The 20,355-nt window shown below is 37.2% G+C and overlaps 1 protein-coding gene across 1 annotated transcript in view; it reads right to left on the bottom strand.

Annotated features, from left to right (window-relative positions):
- Window positions 1-4,040: 4,040 nt before the first annotated feature.
- The window catches only part of rasa2 (RAS p21 protein activator 2), a 34,229-nt gene continuing 17,914 nt past the window's right edge, over window positions 4,041-20,355 (bottom strand). The window contains exons 6-24 of the mRNA XM_015372793.1: window positions 19,215-19,298; window positions 17,004-17,076; window positions 16,818-16,891; window positions 16,246-16,347; window positions 13,020-13,173; window positions 12,669-12,817; window positions 12,262-12,376; window positions 10,622-10,696; window positions 10,356-10,479; window positions 9,981-10,087; window positions 9,814-9,897; window positions 9,642-9,719; window positions 9,479-9,552; window positions 9,154-9,260; window positions 7,936-8,018; window positions 7,599-7,807; window positions 6,690-6,793; window positions 6,283-6,463; window positions 4,041-6,190 (exon numbers count right to left, since the gene is read on the bottom strand). Of these exons, the coding sequence (XP_015228279.1) occupies window positions 6,160-6,190; window positions 6,283-6,463; window positions 6,690-6,793; window positions 7,599-7,807; window positions 7,936-8,018; window positions 9,154-9,260; window positions 9,479-9,552; window positions 9,642-9,719; window positions 9,814-9,897; window positions 9,981-10,087; window positions 10,356-10,479; window positions 10,622-10,696; window positions 12,262-12,376; window positions 12,669-12,817; window positions 13,020-13,173; window positions 16,246-16,347; window positions 16,818-16,891; window positions 17,004-17,076; window positions 19,215-19,298 (2,008 nt within the window). The 3' untranslated portion in view covers window positions 4,041-6,159. The remainder of the gene's footprint in view (window positions 6,191-6,282; window positions 6,464-6,689; window positions 6,794-7,598; window positions 7,808-7,935; window positions 8,019-9,153; window positions 9,261-9,478; window positions 9,553-9,641; window positions 9,720-9,813; window positions 9,898-9,980; window positions 10,088-10,355; window positions 10,480-10,621; window positions 10,697-12,261; window positions 12,377-12,668; window positions 12,818-13,019; window positions 13,174-16,245; window positions 16,348-16,817; window positions 16,892-17,003; window positions 17,077-19,214; window positions 19,299-20,355) is intronic.

Raw genomic sequence — 20,355 nt, 5'->3', positions numbered from 1 at the left:
TTTCTCAATTCAAATGTCTGGATCCGCAGTGAGTTTATATAAGTCTATAGTTGTCTATATAAGACTCAAACTCACTGCGGATCCAGACATTTGAATTGAGAAAGCTTCCTGGAGAGGTGGCGAAACGTCTTCAAATCTTGAAAACCAAGTCCAGTGGATATTTTTTGAATTTTTACGGAATCTCTACAGCTCCTCCAGAGTCATTATTGGCCCTCTGCTGCAGCACAATGCGCACATGGCTTTCCACTTTTTTTTTTTTTTTTTTTTTTTTTTTTTTTTTTTTTTTTACATTTGAGTGACAGATTTTTTTTGTTATCCATATAAAACTATGCGCTACTTTGTTTTGGTCATTGATATAAAGTTCTGATAAAATGCTTTAATATTTATGCCTGAAGCCTTACTCAAGCCGTAATGTCTACTCATGCAGAGTATTGAGTGATTTTTTTATTTTTATTTTATTTAGTTTTTCCATTAAACGAATACATTTGAATAGAACTTTACAACATGATTACTTATATCAAATTTTTGTTCTCAGGTTTGATCCAAGAGCACAGTTACAAAACAACCAATGGTATCATCTGCAAAACATGTTAATTACAATAAATGAATGACAGAAAACTTCTGCAGGGCATCAGTGAGGAAACTGAAACACAAAAAGTCCCAGTTTATTAGAAACATAAAGGATTTCTAGAAAACAACTGGAATAAGTTTCCTAAGCATTACCTGTTCCATCAGATTAATAGTTGTAGTGTGATTGTGTGAAAGAGATTCTGGCTTCTGCACAGGCTTCAGGGGTCAAAAAAAGGCATGATTTGGGATAATGTTTGTGTTTTCTACATGAACGTTTTCATAACCTTCTCTGACTTCAGTTTGGCTTCTCCCAGGGAGCTTTGCACTGCTGAGACATGAGGACAACTCTCGCTGTGGTGCAGACATGATCCTTCAACAACAGCAGTCATGCAATCCCTCAAACTGTTCCCTGTTAAAAAGATTTAACCTTAAAGGAATCAGTATCCTGATAATAGGAGGTAGATGTAACCATTTATTATTGTAATTGCTAAACATTCCTGATCCACATTTAAATGCATTACAGAGGAATAGATTAAAACATTCTTAGTGATGTTTTAATCTTTTCTTACTTTCTATTGATGTGTTTCTGGTTGAAAAGTTGAACCTTTACTTTTAATAAGAGGGAAGAAAGACTTATTCCACGGCCCAATCTCAGAGATTGTTGTTTGACTTCTGAGCTCAGTTTAAAGAGGAACAAATGATAGAACGTTTTTGCTGGTAAACAACAGATTAGATTTTTTTTTTCATCAGCTACCATTTTTAGATGATGGGATAAAAAAAGCTTTTTTTTATTCTATACATAATAGGGATAGGGTGGGGAAAATCTATTAAAAATATAACAAAGAACTTAAAGACCCCATGAGTGGGCAGAGGGATGAAGAGCCTCAGACTCCATCAAATGCAGCTAACGTGTGAGGTATCCTCTGTCATTACGGTCCAATTCCAAACATGCACTCTCCCTATAGACTGAATCATGTTCAAACCCATTGAGAGTCCTCCTATGCACCACATTTTCATTCTGTTGGACATATTTTTATATAGTTGCCTTGTTTTCTACCTAAATTTGATCTTTGTTGGCTTGTAGATTTTCTATGAAAAAGGATGAAAACCATGATTCCTGGTATAAGTGATCTTTATTGATGAAAAACAAAAAGTTGCACAAATTTTAGCTCCCATTTTAAATTCTTAGGATATTTAGGGTAGCAAAGGAAGATCCAGTATTCTGTGCTAAATCCGTACAGCCTTCATATTTGCAGATGCCGTTATGCGACAGACGCGTACATAGATGATGGTGCTGCTCAAATCTACAGCCATCTGGAAAAGAACTACCAGAAACACAAGTAACACTGATGTAGAAAACAGCTGAAGCTCTAAATCATAAAACCCTAAAACATATGAAGATGCATCTCACAGACATTGGATGTCATGAAATAAAAAAAATGCTCTTCAAAACAATTCATATTCCAAAACTCATTTATTCTCTATCTAGAGTGAAGTACAGACTGTAAACCTTGACATCACGAATACTCGCCATGCACCATTTTCTTAAGTTACCATTGCTGAGAGCTATAGAAGCTTAAAAAGTCCATTATATTTTGGAGATGCCAGGTACTTAAGAGACAACAGTGTTTCAATCTGAAAAACTCACACAAAGAGAAAAGACAATTAGGAGAAATTTATTGATACAATTACTTTGTCTTTGGCGCTCAGACCTCGGCAGGAAACATAGAGCTTAATTTTGATAGATATGCATGAACAGAGCAAAGAATAGGGCTGTTTCCCCCCAGGCCTGAAACTGGTGGGGGAGTGGAGATAGATGAAGTTGGTCAGTCTGTAGACTGCTGGTTAGAGAGACGGGATTCTGAGCTTTATGGGAAGATCCAGTGGATGCAGGAGCTGATGCTAGAGCTTCATTCAGGGACCTGGAAGATAGAAGTCCAGTTGGATTACACAGGTTGAGAGAACCTGTCCATGATTGAGCAAGCATTAAGCAACAGTGGAGAGGAAAAACCTCTGGCAGAACCAGGCTCAACATGGCGGTTTTCTGCCATACCGGTTGGGATGAGACGGGAAACGCAGTAAGAGTCCGGGAGGAATGACTCTCTGATGAGGCTTTAGCTACGAAGGTGGAGGAGGGGCTGGAGGTGGGTTGAAACTGTCATCTGAATGAAGTCACACATCGTATCCACAGCCTGCGCACAGGAGCAGACCGTACGGATTGGAGGCCTTTTAACATGAACTTTGGATGTCGATTGGTTTTCTTGGAGGTGTGGTTGAAAGCTGATTGGCTGTGTTTTAGGTGGATATTGGAGAGCAATTAGTTTCTTCAGTTGAACTTCCACCTAGGCTCCATTTGTGATATTGTTTTACTTTATGTATAATAGTTAAAAGCAGAGGGCAAATTTCCTTGAAATGTAGCCATCTGCAATGAAACTTATCGTGCAAACTCCTCGCCGAAAGCTTTAAGGCAAAGGGCTTTTTTCTGTTGCACTTTGGAATCAATTTATTTTTTTATAATATATAATGGCTTTATCTTGAATGCTCTCCCCCATGAGACATGGCAGTGGTAGCAGCATGCTAAGGGGACGCTCTCCTTCAATTAAAGAAAAATTCCGGTCACCAAGGATTAATCAATGGATTATTAATCATACCTAAAACTAATACATTGGTGATGTTTTTAAGGAATTTGCCCAAGTATAGTAACGCCTCACTCCTGACATCTTCCGACAGTGACTTCACGGAGAGGTAAGCCGAGCGCCGTTCTCCCCGCTTTAAAAGCAAAATCGATGGGAGGTACTAGACATATCTGAAATCAACAACAATTAAGTTGAAACAATTGAAATTCGCAAGAGCTATAGTTAAACTGATAATGCCCGTGTGCATGGCAGTTGGATGTTACAATACATCTGGTTAAACTGGAAAAAACGCTCCAATTCATGATCCACCACCAGTTAGATTGCCAACTTCTGGCCAGAGAAAAAACTCGTCATTAATCCGTTACTCTCTGCTTCGCATAGTGCACTGGTTAACGCCATCATGGATAATAGTGCGTTGTGACAAACACCAGCACAGCACTGGGACTTGCTCAACAGCCGATACCGCACCGAGACGTCACAAACTAGTAGGTGGTGGTAGTGTTCTTTGACAAACATGGATTTCTCCAATATATCAAATTCAAAAAAATACTCTTAATTAAAAACACTTATTTATTGACAAGTATGTAATAATTTCATACTTAAAGTACTTTCAGAAATTTGTACTCTGAATGTGACCGGACTTTTCCTTTAAAGGGAGACCTGATGGAAGTAAATCCTACAGAAGGTAACCCAATAGTAAAATAAAACATTCAGTGATCGTCATATTCTGATTTCCTTCATGAATATAAATGCTTGTTTTTAATCTCATTGAGATGCATTAGTGTAATAATGCAGACAAATCACAGACGCTTTACAAACTGGAAAATTGTTGGCAAAGTGTTTATTCCGAACAGACAATATGGACCATAAATGCGAAATACATTTCTCTATTAGTATAAAACCTGGCGACAAACTGAGGCTGAACATTCAGAAACAAGTTGGATGTGTAAAAAATAACATTTTGTCTTAACAACTGGCTGTATGCTGGACAGGAAACACCAAGCTAAAATCCAAACTTAAATAAATAAAACATAATCCCTTCTGATAATCCTGCATTTTTTGTGCTCTCCCTTTAGTGTGAGCTGTCTGAAAGGTATTTTTGTAAAGCACTACAAATTTTTAAATGAGTTTTAACAATGTATTAAACTGAAATTCATATATTTGTTTATCCTTAAAACAAAGTGCTCAGCAATGCATCGCTTATGTGATTGGAAAAGAAAAAGCTTCATGGGTGGTCTCTGTCAAAGACAAGTTAATCTGAACATTTTCCCTTCTAGTTTGGTCAGATTAGAATAGAAATTAGGCTCCTGCATGCTGCCATTTATATTTCCAAAAAAATAAACAAAGTGAAAATATATCCCTTATTTAATTAAATTCCCTTTTCAATGATATTTTTGTTGTGTTTGTTGTTGTGTTTTAACTTCAGCGCTAAGGTCAATTGTTCATAAGCTGAATAAAAAAAAAAAAAAAAGTGGCATTTAACTCCAGTAAAGTGGAAATGCTGGAAGCGGATGCAAAACAGCAGCAGCCTGAACAAATAAGCAGTTTAACAAGACATGTACCGGCATAGCAACATATTCAAATCAGTTTAGAAAAGAAAAAAAATTGTTAAATAATGAAAACATGCATGTTAGAAATCAGACCAGAACAACCTATTTGCATACGTACAAAGAAGTGGTTAACCCTGTATTCTTAAAACAAATTCAAGTTTCATTTTCTTCATTGTTTATATGGGCGCAGAAGTGACTGGATTTTCTTTTTATACTAGATTAATGCAGGTTATTCTTCAAAGTTTTTAATAGGACTTTTTACAACCTTCTGTAGCATGGAGCCACTGTAACTTTGATTTATGCCTTCAAGCTCCAGGGTGATGCATTCATTAAAAAACTACTTCCAAATAAAAAAAGAGCATCACATCTGGAGCTGTGGAGTGCTGCTGGTGAGAGACGAGCATTATGGGCTTTGCCGCTGTGATTGTCGGACTAATTCAATGGAGAATCCATTAATCAGGCCGGACGCTAAAACTCTAGCGGTAGTAGCGTCGACCATGTGGGTGTGGGGCTCTAAACGTGAACGGCACACTGATGGACAACGTACCAAATAACGGTTCACAATCACAAGGAGATACGACTTTTATCACAGTCATGCCGTCCAGATTCAAAACTGAATGCATGCAAAACTGCTTTCCCTAAGTCAATAAAAAGGATATGTTAAAGCAGACAAACAAATATTTATAATCTGTCTTAAATTCAACAGTTTGTATACAAAATATATATACACTTAAGTACAAGAGATTGCCTTTGGTTGACAAAAATATCTTAACATATATAACAGGCATTCAACATTATTGTACAGGAGTGAAACAAAGAAAAAAAATATGTACTCAGGATCATGTAATGATCATAAAGCTGATACCAAGTATCTAATCATTTTCATTCGGACAGCTCCAAATATTTAAAGTGCGTTTGCATCGTTTCCTCAGTATTAAACGTGAAAAAAAAAAAAGAAATCTCCATCAGTAAGGCAGATTGGCTTTTTTTGTTCAGAAGGACACTAAAAGATTTAAGGGGCACAAACAAGAGGATGATCCTCCAGAGTGATGATTGTTAATGAGTTTAAGAATATTAAAAAACCAAGAGGGAGTGATCATCATCACAGCTGTTGATATAAAACAGAGGACATTTTAAAAATACACACACATATATATTTATATATAGCAGCCTATTCACACACCATCTAGTGATGCTTTTGTGGAAACATCAGCCTGCAGTGCAGCCAAATAAAAACAAAAAAAGGTTCATTCATAGTGGACATAACATCTGTGGAGGTCGGAGGGAGGGGTCTGTTATGCTCCTCGTCATTTTCGGCGACAACTTCATGAGCTCCTGGAGGTCCTTTGTGGTTCCCTGCCCCCTGCTGGCGAGGCTGTATCGACCACGCCTGCCCACCCAGGTTAGGAGGTTTTCCCCACTATAGGGTTATCACTGAAACAGAGAGCCGAATCATAATCCTCCATCAAAGCCGATTACAAATTCCACTATAAATCTGTTTGTTGTATAAAGAAGGTTGGACTTACAGGCTTCCGTACTGTGCCGTTATGTTATTCCTGCTGTTGTGCTGCCTCCGCAGCTCCTCCATGATGTTTCGGAGCTGTTTGAGGGTGTGAAACGTTTCTTTGGGTTCCTGAATGGTGAACTTGGAGTACTCCTCCTGCTCCCTCTGAGGACCCTGATACACCGCCATACTGGCACACGCATCTGAGGGAGCAAAACACGTTTCACCAGATTATACCAGATCTGACAAAGAGTGGACCTGCTTGAGAGGATCCAAAGACTGATGCACATGTAGAATAAATAAAGTATTAAAGAACAAAGATAAAGAAGAAGACTGGGAGCTGGTGAGAGGTAGGCTGCCAAGTGAAAAAAACAGAACCAGATCTTCATCTGCTAGCGGTTACCCATCAGCTCATAAACATTTGCTGACCTTCCATGTTTTGGAGCTTGGATTCATTAGAGGAGAGGAGGGAGAAGATCCTCTCTGCTTCGCGGTCACAGTCAATGTCCAGCTGCAGGTTGGCAAGCATGGTGCTGCAACAGGAAAGGACAGAAAAGATAAGGAGATCATTGAAGGAGACAAGATGGCATCAACTTTTCAAACTAAACTAGACTGGTTAGATCAAATAATTAGCCAACAACGATGCCAAAAAATATCAACTGGGGAAAATGTTTGGGGCTTCATGCGCCGCTTTCTATACAATATTGGGGAACTGCTACCAGGAGATCTTTAAAATGTAAAAGACACTGTTAAAATGCCTGGTTTCTAATTCTACCGAAATAAATGTTCATCAGGAAAATATGGATTTGATGTAATATTTAATCACAAAATTGCTACTGAATGATTTAATGTTACTATACAGCCCCGTTAGTGGCAGCATCGTGGTAGGGGTTACTTTCCCACAGAGCAGCCTAAGCATGAACAGTCATTACTCTCAAAACAGCTGTAAATGCTGAGGATGAAGAGGTATTTTACTGGTTTCACATTAAAATGTGCCCCAAAAATGCAATTTTCTAATTTAGATTTATTTTTTCTTAAATGATGTGAATAATGTTAGAAAAATTGGGAACTGATGCATCACTGGTGATATTTTGACTTTTAAACCACAGTGTTTAACTGGTCTACTGATGTTTATATCCTCTATTCGATGACAAGAGATTAGCCATTTTTCCAAAGCCTGATAAAACCAAAAGCCAACATCTACATAGGAGGCCAAAGTTAACAGAACAGCAGTCGGCTCTTTTTACTGGGTGTTAACTGTGATCTGTGGTGAGAATGTTTGGTGGGTTCCAGGTGATCTCATCTTATTTACGGGGCTGATGTGGGATCAAGGCTTACATTGTGCACGGTTTACAGCCCGCAGCGTTGCTACTCTGGCTTTTGCAGCACTGCCACACTCCGGCGGTGTAGGTTGACGGATGATAAGTCGTCAGGCGTCCCTCGTTGCAGCGACTGACCTGGCCAAGGATCTCCAACCACTCACTCGCCTCCACGCAGTTTCCTGCCTGAACATAAAGAGGCTTCTCTGAGTGGACCACCTGAAACATCTAACACAGGAGAGGGAGGGAGAGAAAAAAAAACTGCATTTAGGCAAAGACAAGGTACTTCTTTTACACAGCATTAAATGTTTCCAACTAACCTGTTTATGCTTGTAGCTACAGACATAATGACTTACATTTTTGCGGTTAAAGGCACTTTCATCGAGCTTCTCCACCGCCTGGATGTTTTTGACGCTAATAGTGCAGAGGGCCTCTTTCCCTGTCAGGAAGAAAACACATGTTCATGTTTATACTAATCTTGATAATAGTGGTGGAGGTCGCAGTGCCATAAATCGCAACTGAACTCTGTCAGAAAACAAAGGAGTAACGTAATTAAACAAAAAGCATAACTTTAGAGATGCCAGAGAGCAACAAAATCACCAAGAGCTGCGTCATTTTCTTCTGTCATTTCAACTTTATGCAGCTTAAAAATTCACATTTTGCTCCATTATAACAAAAATATATATATTTAAATATCTTTATTTCATTAGGATACTATTAGTGATGCACCGGAATGAAAATCCTCGGCCAAAAACTAAAAACTGAAACACTGAAAGAAGTTATGTCAAATATTAAAATAATTTCTGGCTACGATGTGTTATGACTCTATTATAAAAACCTCACAGTTTTTTTAACTGAAGACATTTCAATAAATTAAAAATAACTCAATAGCAAACTTACCAGAATATTTATTTACCACTAATATCTTTTGTTAAGCCCTTTACCTTAGCAGAATCACTGGGAAACTTTCATGCCTTTTCAAGCATGTGCACCACAGACGGAGTGGGCATGTTCAGTTTCCTTTTACATGTTGCATTATTCTTATATTCAAAATGGTGATGGAGATGTTTGGATTTAGCTGGTATTTTGTGCTACTGAGACCAGTTTGCAAAAAAAAAAAAAAAAAAAGGCCTTTGGCCAAAAATTGTGTATTTTTTGGTGCATCCCTATTCTATTGGACAGACAAGCAAAGACCAGAATAAAAATGACATTAATCTTTTAAGATGTTTTACCAATTATCTCAAAAGTATGGAACACACTTTTATTTAGCCTCAGTACTTTAATGCCCCTAAATAAATAAAATCAAATAAGAACAATTGCCTTAAAGGGGACACATTATATATTCATAATATTAAATATATTAAAACTTCCGAGTTACTACTTGGTATTTTTAAAATATAGCATGATATGGTAAGATGCTATAAGCACTAGCATCCCTATAGGACTTTTCATGCAAATGTAAATTTCTAATCATTTGGGCAGTTTCTAGAAGCAATAGAGACCGACATGGAGGGAAAAAATGCACAAAATTGAATAAAGAAATTAAATAAAGAAGCTACTTCGTTAAAACTCACCTTTCCTTTTGTGGTAGGAGAGTTCTCTGTTGGTCACTCTCAGCCATCGCTTCTTAAAGTTTCTCTTAGAGAAGTTCTTCTTTCCGTGGGTGCGTTTCTGTACTTCCCTAAAAAAAGAAGAAAATACAAATTTTATAAGATCCATGATCAATCAGTTCTTTCCTTCTCAATTTTTTCCTGATCAAGTTTTATTGAGATTAAAAAAACAAGATTTGAAGCTTAAACTTTGAGAATAATTTGTAATCATATGCTGGGAAAATATTTGAGTCAAAGAAAAGAAAAACTTAGCATTATGCAGAATGCTTGCTGTGCTGTAAAGACTCACCCCTCCTTAAGAACCACTGCATCCTCCTGTCTGCTGGACTCTTTGTTCACGTTGGAGGAGATTTCGTCCAAAAACTACAAGAAAAAAAATCAACACTAAATCAATACAGAAAATAAGAACTAATTATGTGTGGACAGTAGAGCAGCTGTTAGTAATGAAATACCTTTTTAACTTTTTCTATGCACTTTTCCTCTTGGAATGATTTGTAGAAATCATACATGTAGCTTTCTTTAAAACTGGACTGAAAACCAAAAAAATGAACGGGTCAGAGCTAGAACATGTATTGTAGGAGAATACCACAGTATGAATCTTTCCAAGATTCTTTCTCTCCTTACCAGTTTTTTTGACAAACTACCCCAGCTGCCAAGGGTCTGAATAGTTTTAGAGATGAGAGTGAGGGTGCGGGCGATCTCAGGATCCTGGAAGTACAGAAATCAGCATCATGAGGTCCGTTTACAGAGCAGCACATGGAGTAACCTGGTACTAGAAGTTTTGCACTTACAGGGTGATGGGATCGGAGCTGGAACGAGTGTGGGGAGAGAACGGCCACGGCAAAAAAGCGCAGGAACACAAAGCTGCTCACAGCCGAGTACTGAACATGTGGGTCACCTATGAACAGAAGAAATTTGTTGTGACCAAAAAAGAACAGGGAACCAAAACAAAGACTGTGCAATCCGCATGATTTGGCTCCCCCTACTGGCAGATGTAACCAATAACTCACTTGCAACAGCATAGTTCTAAAATTAATTAAGCTGAGGTATATTTTCAATAAAAGGTAACTTATATTGCTTAAGAGGGGAAAACAGGCAACTTTCTGAAAGCTTGATCACTTTTGAAGTATAAAATCATTTATAATCAGCTTTAGCTAGAGCATTACCTTGGAAGCGTTTGCAGGCCAGGTGTCTGAGGGACCTAAAGACGTCACACATGAGGGGGGGACAGTTGGAGCTCGACTGGGTGATTGAGGAGAAAACCTTCTGGACATAAACCTGAAGGTTTTCCTGCAAAAGTTGTAAAACAAATTGTTCTACATCATTGAAAAAAATATTAAATGGAATTATCTTTTTTTTTTTTTGTGTGAATCAATTACCTCAACCTTCTTTTCTATTATACCTAAAAAAAAAAAACAGTAATGAGACTTACCTTGTTGACCTCCACATTGTCCCCTTCCTTCAGTTTAATGGGGTCTATCTCACATGTTTTGTTGGAATCACAAATCTATGAAAAAGGAAACAAGAAGACTAATCAGCACACAAGGAAGGACACGGTGGAGTCAGACATGAGGGGTGAAGCATAAACAGAGTTTTCCTTTATTGCCAAAGACTTATTTTTAAAACAGATTCTTTTACAGTCAGAGCTTGGCACTAAGATCTGTAATGAGTGATCCCACCGTGTCTGAACGTTTGGAGGAACTCAACATGTACTAAATATTCTACTGTTCTAAATAACTGGGTTTGTTTAGTCGTTACTTGTAACTACAAGTGAACCTCGCCTCAACCCAAGATGGCTGACAGACGGCCGCATTTGTTGACCGTTAGTGCAATATCCTGTAAATCCTTTGTATCAAGGCGAACTCTAAAGTAAAATATAACAATTTAAAGGAGAGGGCCAGTACAAGTAATGTTTTTTTAAATATAGGTAGGAAACTGTAATTAATGACTGAGTGTGTAGAAATGCAGCTATTGAAAATAATTTATTGATACTTTTAGCAAATTAACACTTTTAAATAAGCAAACTTTTGAAATATAGAAAAAAAAAGATTCTTGTGCATGTTTAATGAACTGTAAATGGGGAAAAAAAAACTATAGATAACAATATATTCAGTCCTGTAAGTATGTGTCCATCTATTGGAAGTCATGAATTGTTGAATGCATGTCTAACAGGTCATGTAGTTTTTAATCATGCACTTAAAAGAATAGAGACAAATAAAAATTAAAATTCAGGCTTTCATAATTTATGTATCAGGGAGGAATGGCTAAATACATTTTAGAAGAAACTAGAGCTGAAACAAGTTATCAGATTAATCGTGATTAATAAATAATTGAACTAACCGTCAACTAATTTAGTAATTAATGAAGGGTAAACTTGAGTACAGAGACTCTAAAACATACCATTAGCTGACAGAGTAATCCACTCAGAGCAGAAAAACACCAAAATAGTAAAAAAAAAAAAAAAAAAAACATATACAGATTTTGCATTAAAGATGATAAACCTTTCTCCTTCAATGCACTCTATTCAGAACTCCTCAATTGGCAGATTTTCAAACATCGGTCTTTTAGGAATCCTTTGTAATCTGATTATTAATCGACTATTTGAAATAATAATAAACAGTTCAAATAATTAGCTAAATAATCATTAGTTGCAGGCCTAATGGAAACATCAGCAGAGCACACTAGTTGATGTCCACGACTAGTTTGACAAAAAATGTGACTGTGTGTCTATTTGTATGAAAATAAGTAACCCATCTGCTGAGCAAGGATAGATTTTCTAACCAAGCTAAAAAAGAGCAGGGAGGCGACAGACATTCAAATCATAGAAAAGAAAAAAAAAACATTTTAATCTTGCCTTCAAAGTAAATTGATCCTTTTAGTCATAAATTGGGCTTCCAGACTGGATATAGCGACAGGTTAGACCTCAAACCTACTAACATTTACACATTGGCAAGTTTGACACAGAAATGCAGCTGTGTTAGCAGATGTTTTTGGTCCTGACCTACTAATTAAAGCCCGTTGTGGTTTCATTACGAGTGTGTCTGATTCTTTGAGTTTGTCTCTTATTCATACCTCATCAATAACAGGCTTCAAGGTAACAGCCAGGTAACTCTTTCCCACTATCTTCATCATGTCGTCAATGCAGCGAGTGGCCAGCGAGTTGCCTCGGAATATAGTGTTAGCCTCCCTGCACCGGCAAAAGAAAGACTATTAGATGCACATCCATAACAAAAAACAAGGCAATGTGACGCCTAACAGATAAATCTAAACATACAAAGACTCTAATTAAAAAAAAACCTGAAGGAAATTTAAATTGAAAGCTTATTTTCAATTTCTCTGCTACTTCCTGTTTCGTATCGATCCAAACTTACACTAATATGACAAACGAAAAGGACGCTTCCAATCATCCTTACTCAAACTATTTCCAAATTAAATTTCTATGTCTGCTTTAACTGAGCAAAAAAGAAAAGGTGACTCACTGAGTGTTGTCCAGCTCTAGCGCGGCCACAGCAGAGACAAAAGGCACAAAGCGATTGTGGTACAGCAGCAATCGAACCATGGGCAGGACGGCCTCGTAGCGCTCTCTGAATATGTCCCCCAAGATGTGAGCTGCTGATGCCGAGATTGGCTGAAGGAGAACAAAAAGCACATCAACGGAAAAACTGAGAAGGTTAAAAAAAAAACTGAAGCTGGGCTTAAGGGAGCTGCAAGGGTCAAAAAGCAGGAGGAAAGTGAAAGAGAAGGAAAACAGTAAGTGATCGACATTGATTACTAAAAGCTGCATTGACCACCGGTTCAGGTTCAGCTGTTGCTTCAGCTGAGGGTCCTACCTTCACATCGGGGGATTTGAGCAGCAAATTGCAGAGAGGTGTGTAGCAGGCAGAGGGCAGCACCGTGTCTTCGATGTAATTGAGCTTTAAACGTAGTTGCCCTAAATCATCAGACTTCGATTTGCTGCCCGTCCCTTTGGGCTGGAGGAGATACCTAGAATCAGAAAGAAAGAAAAATTACAGAGTTGCATGGGAATAAAAAAAACGTTTTTTTTCTTAAGAATCAGTCCTAAATGAATTAGTTTGAGTCTTTGTGGATAAAAAGGTAAACAGTGAGAGTTTGCTATTAAACCAAAACCTCATGCTCCTACAAGAACATGGACCCCTTGTTCTTGCAGGAACAACTACATGTGGGACAAAATGAGTAACTCTGAGCTGAGATCAAGATATAGAGGAGGAGAAGAAGATTAAATGCTGGATAGATCTGAAAAAACCTTTATAATCAGTTAAATTCATGCTTTGATGGGACTTCTACAATATTCAGAAAATGGCATCAAGAATTTCAGGGATTCAAAATGAAAAAAAAAAACACTTTGCTTTTAGAGCATTTTTAAATGGTTTTCAAATTAAAATGAATTTAAAGCCTTTTGGCTACAGTTCAACAGAAAAACATTAGGTTAAAAAAAACAACGTAAAAATGCAAAAACAATAAGTTCTGGATTAAAAAAAGAACAGGTTTCTTCTGACTAAAGTACTACTGCTGTTTGGAAGAGGTAAACCAATCTTATTCCAATTATTTCAACAATAAAGTTGTAATTCTCATCCTCATCACAGATTCCATGTAATATGTATAGTACAGTTTATCTTTTAATTTCCTTTTATTTTCTGATTTTCTCACTGTTATCGTTTCATCATGAAACATTGATCAAAGTTTTGGTGGAAATTCAGAAACTCGGCACTGTCAATGTGTTTTTCTAAACAAAGCTTCCAATTTAAACCAGTTGAGAAAAATAAAACTTCCCATGATACATATATTACACATATTAGACCAATTAAGAATTCATGTGATGGAGCAAAGTGCCACCTTCACAGCCAATGCTCAGGTAAACTGAATGTGGACTCACAGCAAACACACACTTCAGATGATCATGTACAATGTTGTTTTCTACAAAAAAAAAAAAAAATGGTGCCTGGACTATGAGGTAACACAGGACATGAGGTAATGCCACCATGCAAAGAGCCACCCACGCACTACACTCGCCGCCTTCATGTACCAACAGATTGCTATCTGGCATAATCCCATATCACCTAGTCCGACGCAAAGCTGGGCCTCATCCACACAAAGGAAAACTGCTGAACACAGATATCTGGGAAGGTTCCTTCAGTCACCTTGTAGTAGCTCTAAAACTTGGCAGAACACGTTGTCCTGAAATGTGTGATATGTGGAGGTTGTGGTTTAATAGCAAGCTCTCACTGTTTACCATTTTATCCACAAAAACTCAAACTAATAAACTACCATAAAGCAGCAACAGGCTTCACTCAAATGTTAGGCCCCTGGGCCCTAAAGATAAATAGAGGGCCTTCCAATCAAAACAAATCCATGAAGGGAGCGCTTTTATCAAATTAGACTGTATTCCAGAGAGCACAGTTTTCTTTAAAACAAGATAAAAAACCGAAGTAGCCTTTGAGCTGCATCAGGCTCATGACCGACATAACAAAGCTGCTTTTTTCATCCAAAAAGAATTAAGCCAGCCTATGGTTGTTCAGTGTCACAGACATTATAATCCGTCTCTAAGTGTGGCAATTCCTGCAACCTGCTGTAAATTCATTGAAAGGGTGATGTGTTTGAATTTAATGCAAGGAAGCAGAAAGTCACACAGTATGGGATTCTCCAGCGTACAGAGCCTGAGGCGCCAGGGAAAAAAGCCCTAATCTAAAAAAACCCAAAAAAAACTCAGATGTCAGATGGGAGGAGCTTGTAACGTAATGATCAAAAATATTACAACTGTTTTGTGGTTGCCATGACCCATATGACCGAGGATTTGCACAGGGATGAACACTATTATTTGTGCATTGACAATTTTAATTTAAATAGCAGTTATTTGGCAGTTTGCCAAAAGTTATGTAGGAGACAAGATGTGGATTAAGGTCCTCTGATCAGGTGAGGCAAAAAAGAAAAAAATGCTATGGATTGTAGAAAAATACTGAACATACACCATAGCCATGTGTCCATCCAGTTCTCATAATAACTTTGACCAAATTTTCAAATATTGAAAGCAGAAAGTGAGGATTAGAGGTATTTCCTTTCAGCTTGCAGCAAATTACCAGAAATGAATTGACATCGAGCTTGGTTGTAATAACCTGGAAGTTGAGGTAGAAAACTAGCGTGGACCAAAAGGTTTTTATGAATGTGTTGCAATCGGACATGTTATGCTTTATTTAACATGTCAGCTAGTATTAGAGATTCTAATGCTTGCATGCCAGGTAGGATGCCGGCAGCAGACACAGCTGATCAGTCATGCGAGGTAAATGTTTGGAATGTCGGAACTTATTTTACAAATATGTTTCCCCCACTTTTTTAGTGGATTTACAATTTTCTTGAAATAATCAAAAACCTCCTCAAGTGAGCATAAAAACGTTTTCCCCAAATTTAGGAAGTTGGTTTAAATTTTGATGTTTCCATCAAGCCTTTCCGATGTGAAACTTTAAATGTGCTTAAAAGAAATCTTGATAGAAACACGTCATTAGTAAAACACAAGGAAAACAGACAGAAAATGAGCCAGAACTAAGTAATGACTTTTATGGTTTGACCGGTTTATCATAATGACCCAGTGAAAGACCTGAAGAACAGAGGAATGTATGCAAGACTATTATACTAAGATGTTTGGTGACAATTTCAGACTGCAGAAGTACAAAGCTAATTTATGAAGCTTTACATATAAATAGTAGCAAAAAACTATTCAGTTAAAGCAAAAACCATTTGAAAACAAATGGCTATAAAAATGCACATGATTCTTCATATTGGTCCAAATAAAACTTTTTTTTAAAAATGCATTAAACTTTGTTTTCCAACAACACTTTAGTATAAATCAAGATAAAATTAATAAACATAATTAATAATAAAACCACTTAATATCTGATAAGTTGTCAATTTTAAACATCATTTTTCTCAAAGTAAAAACACATTAGTATGAATCTGTTTGAACCTATGGGTGAAGGATATGGTAAACTACCCTGACTAGTAAAAAGTTAAACACCTAGTCCTCCTCTTTTGGCTGGCCCTTACCAGGCTTTGTGGATGTGGTCGCTTCGCAGGATCTTGACAGGAACTCTCGTCTCTCCGAGGAACACGTCCTGAGCCAGATTTTCATTGTTCCACAGATCCACTCTGCAAAGACAGATGATGTAAACAAGCAGAACGCTGATCATCCATCACTGTTCTTCAGGTTCTGTGCAGGACATCAACTGTGGTTAACATCACTCAAACATAAACCAGCCAGTTCTGATACAGCAAGAGGAACTCCAAAGGACAAGGCAGTACTGAGTGGTGCTTACCTCCGGTTAGCATAGGAACTAAAAATAAAATACCAGTGCAACAACACCACCTCAAATTCAAACCTCAAAACCATGCACGAGAGTTTACCTTTTAACCTCTCTACTCTCTCCATTGAGCTACGGCTGCACTGAGATGGAGGCCTCACATATCTTTAACCAGAAAACAAGGCTCTCCATCAGCGGTCAGAAACACACCCAGGTAATTTCATGTTTTCATCATAAGTTCTAGGGATGAATTTTACTTTCTTTTGTCTAGACTTTTAGGGGAAACAGAATAGCTGTCATGGTTAAAATGAAACTCACTTTATCTCAAGCTTTTCAATGTCGTCCTCCTCCACATGAAAAGTCTTTTTTGAGTAGCTGCTGGACCGTGTGACCTGTGGACAAGCAGGTTAAGACTTAACCAATATCGTTATTACTACATAGTCATCCAAATAACTAATCCATCATAAATATGATTGTGTGAAAATTAAACCATGAAGGATTTACCTCGAAGAAAAAGGTTTCTTCAAAATATGGATTGCTGGTTTTCTTCTTTACCTTCGTTTTCTTTTGGTCTGACCTAACAGCGCCACATAGAAACAAACGGATTTCAAACATGCAGTCCAGGAAGAAGTCTTCTAAAATGTTTACATGTGAAAAAATGCTGAGAAATCGATGTGAAATTGCTTTGCAGGCAACAGTGCGCATATTTTTGATCTGGCTGTCACAATCACGCAGAATACGCTCAGGCATCAGCACTACAAATCAATTAAGGTCACGCACATCTAATTTTTTTGCACTACTTAAACATTATATCAAAAAAACAAGCCTAAAAGCATTCCACACCAAGGCACAGCGACAAGACCTGGATATGCATGAGCTTAGTCTCTATTCAGTGGGGTGAAAGAGTTCAGTGTTTCTGCTAGAAAGGCAACCAGTTCCGATGCTCAGGGGAGTCTAAAAAGAACTGGAACATAATTCGCTAAAAGTGGCTGACAAGCTTTAATTGGTGAATAATGTCAGCAAGGAGATTAGATTTAGCTCTATATGGCCTAATATTTAACATGAAAAACAGTTGCCAGTATTTATTTACACCACTGTTATAACAACGGTAACACCTCTCAGTTTTGGACTCTTGCTTTGACATATGGCCTGCAGGGGATTTTAGTTCATATTGACCAAAATGTTTCGAAATATTTTGCCAAGAATTTAAAATGGCAAAGGACTGATTGGACAAAGCATTCCTTTGACCATCTTATTGGTACTTTACCCAAGGCAGAAAGATGAGGATCCTTAGGAATGACTTATATGGTTTATGGCTAAGTAAACTGATAACATACAAGCAAAACATAATAGATTTGGATAGTTCTCATGGTATTAAAAATAGTACAGGTAGACTTGTAGGTGTATAGAATTCAAGATCATAGTTCAACACAGGGGTTTGGTGGTCATCGCCTCATAGAAAGAGACCCTAGTTCTTGACGCAGCTGTACTGGGTTTCAATCCATCCTGGAGACCTTTCCTTCATGTCTGGATTGGCAAAGTAAAACACATTTGCCTTGGGTAACGTACCAATAAGATGGTCAAATCAAGACATAAATAATTGGTAATCCAGCTCTAAGTTAGCGTTTTGTGTAAATACAGCCCGTCTGACCGACATCAACGCATGTAAAGCATTTAAATAAACAGTGTGGGAGCAAAAGTATAGAGAAAACATGTAAATGAGGTTTAAGCTAGCACAAGCAGCAACTGCTGTTTTGTGTTTAGTCAAACTGGCATACCTTCACATGACGCTTTATCTCACAAGAAGCCTTTATGTTTGGAAGAAAACGGATCGGAGCTTGTAGAGTTGGACAGAAGTGGTGTGTTTCTGTATTTAATCATTCCTGGCTGCATGCAGCCCGGTTTCTTCCGCTCTTATCAATGCTTTTGGTTCTTCTACTGTTTTGTGACTATTTTCTTCCAGTATTGAGAACTATTTTGTTCCAGATCAGTGAAAAAAAAAAAGGACTAACATTGGGTATTTGTTTCTTCCTGCTGCTTGTTTTATTGGGGATCCCTAAATAAATGTGTGTAAAAATGGCCTGTATAGTTTTTTGAGCACCTTTTTATATAGAACATTACAACACTGAGTTTAATTTCTGAGGGAAATTCAGAATATTTCTACAGAGCTAATAGTGCAGTAAGAACTGTTTGATTTTAAAGCAGTATTACAGGTTTCACAAAATATATCAAACTCCATTACAGTAGAGACGGCTCAAGCAGTTAGGTAACTTGGTCAGATGTTGTGGTATATTACAAAATGAGTTTTCTGTTCCTGCTTTCCTTTGTTTGGAAATAATAAAATACAGTTTTGTCTTAAGGACGTGAGCAGGAGTGAATATGTAGAGGCTATGATTTGTATCGTTTTTGTTATGTTTTCCATTAGTTTAAGTCCTTTAGTTAGCAAAAACAAAAAAATGTTGATAGACAAAATACTGGGAAGCTATTTTTAGTCTTATTTTGCATATAGAATACAAGTATTCAAAACCACAATAAAAACAACATGTAACTTTTTTTTACATGTAGATAGAGCAGATGCTTAATCTAGCATTAGATAATATTCCCCTCAGCCTAAATAAAAAAAAAAGATGCCTCTTTATGAAATGCAAATCCTGTCTAAATGAGGTGAGAACAGCTTAGCTGCCTTCTATCTGTGTACGGCATTAGCAGAGTTACCTGGCAGGTCCAACAAGAGACACGGTGGCATATGGGTCACAGTTCTGGCCACTGATCAAAGGCAGCTCTTTGCACTCAATTATTCTGCAGCAGTTAAAAAAAGAGGTGGAGAGAAAAACAAAATGCATTTACTGAGCAAAATGTATTTTAGCACAATGTTGAATAACATTAGGCTTCATTTCTTTCCACAATTATTGTAGCACTTTTGTTAACCAAAAAGATGATACAAATGAGGTAAAACTGTCAATGGTTTAAAAAACAAAATAGAAAAGTGATAATCTTTTTCAATAAAGACTACAAGGAAAACACATTATTTAAAGTATGGCAGTGCAAATTACAAGTCAAAACATGTTTCCAAACATCTTTATTTTGAACAGAATCTCAACTGAAATCAAGGACTGCACTGACAGACTTGATGCACTACAAATGTTACAGTTAAACCTGAAGTTATTTCCAACACTGGCAGATTAAGTTTCAAAGCAATATTTTTTCGCAAGCATCTTTCTAATAAATCATGAGAGTAACACCATTGAAAGAAATAAAATACTCAATATGCAGTGGGGTAAAAAACTACTTCAAAGAAACTAAAACCTTACATGTTAGTGCTGGTATTTGTGATTTTTTTTTTTTTTTTTGTTTTAGAAAATATATTTAGCAGCGAGCTGTTGGTTTATAAGCTTGGAGGGACTCCTTCCCATCACCCTAATCCATAGCTCCCTCCACTGATACTCCCTCCTATTCAAGTTCAGACTCGGTTAAAAAATCTAACCCTAAACCAAACCGTTAGCCTCTCGCTCAACAAGGACTATTTTAGATGTGAACAAAAATGTGTAAGCTCTTCAACCCAAAGCCAAATACTTTGTTTGTGTGCATAATACTGGCATCAAAGAGAGTAAAGGGAATTTTGCCATTTTCTTTTAAACGCATTATAAATGTAATAAATGTATTTTCCTTAACTGTTAATAAGGCTTCCAACAATAATGACTGTTATCATAAAGTTATAATTCAATTTGGGCTTTAAGATTTCTCTATTTAAGATTGGGCATCACAAATCAATAATTGATCAGAACCTGTTCTAACCTTTCTAGTTTTACTCACATGCCTGGAAGATGTCTAGTGCTACTACCCCTTCTATTCATTC

This window comes from Cyprinodon variegatus, unplaced genomic scaffold, assembly GCF_000732505.1.
Source record: "Cyprinodon variegatus isolate N-32 unplaced genomic scaffold, C_variegatus-1.0 Scaffold75, whole genome shotgun sequence".
Taxonomy (NCBI): domain Eukaryota; kingdom Metazoa; phylum Chordata; class Actinopteri; order Cyprinodontiformes; family Cyprinodontidae; genus Cyprinodon; species Cyprinodon variegatus.
This window is presented reverse-complemented; position numbering and strand designations above follow the sequence as displayed.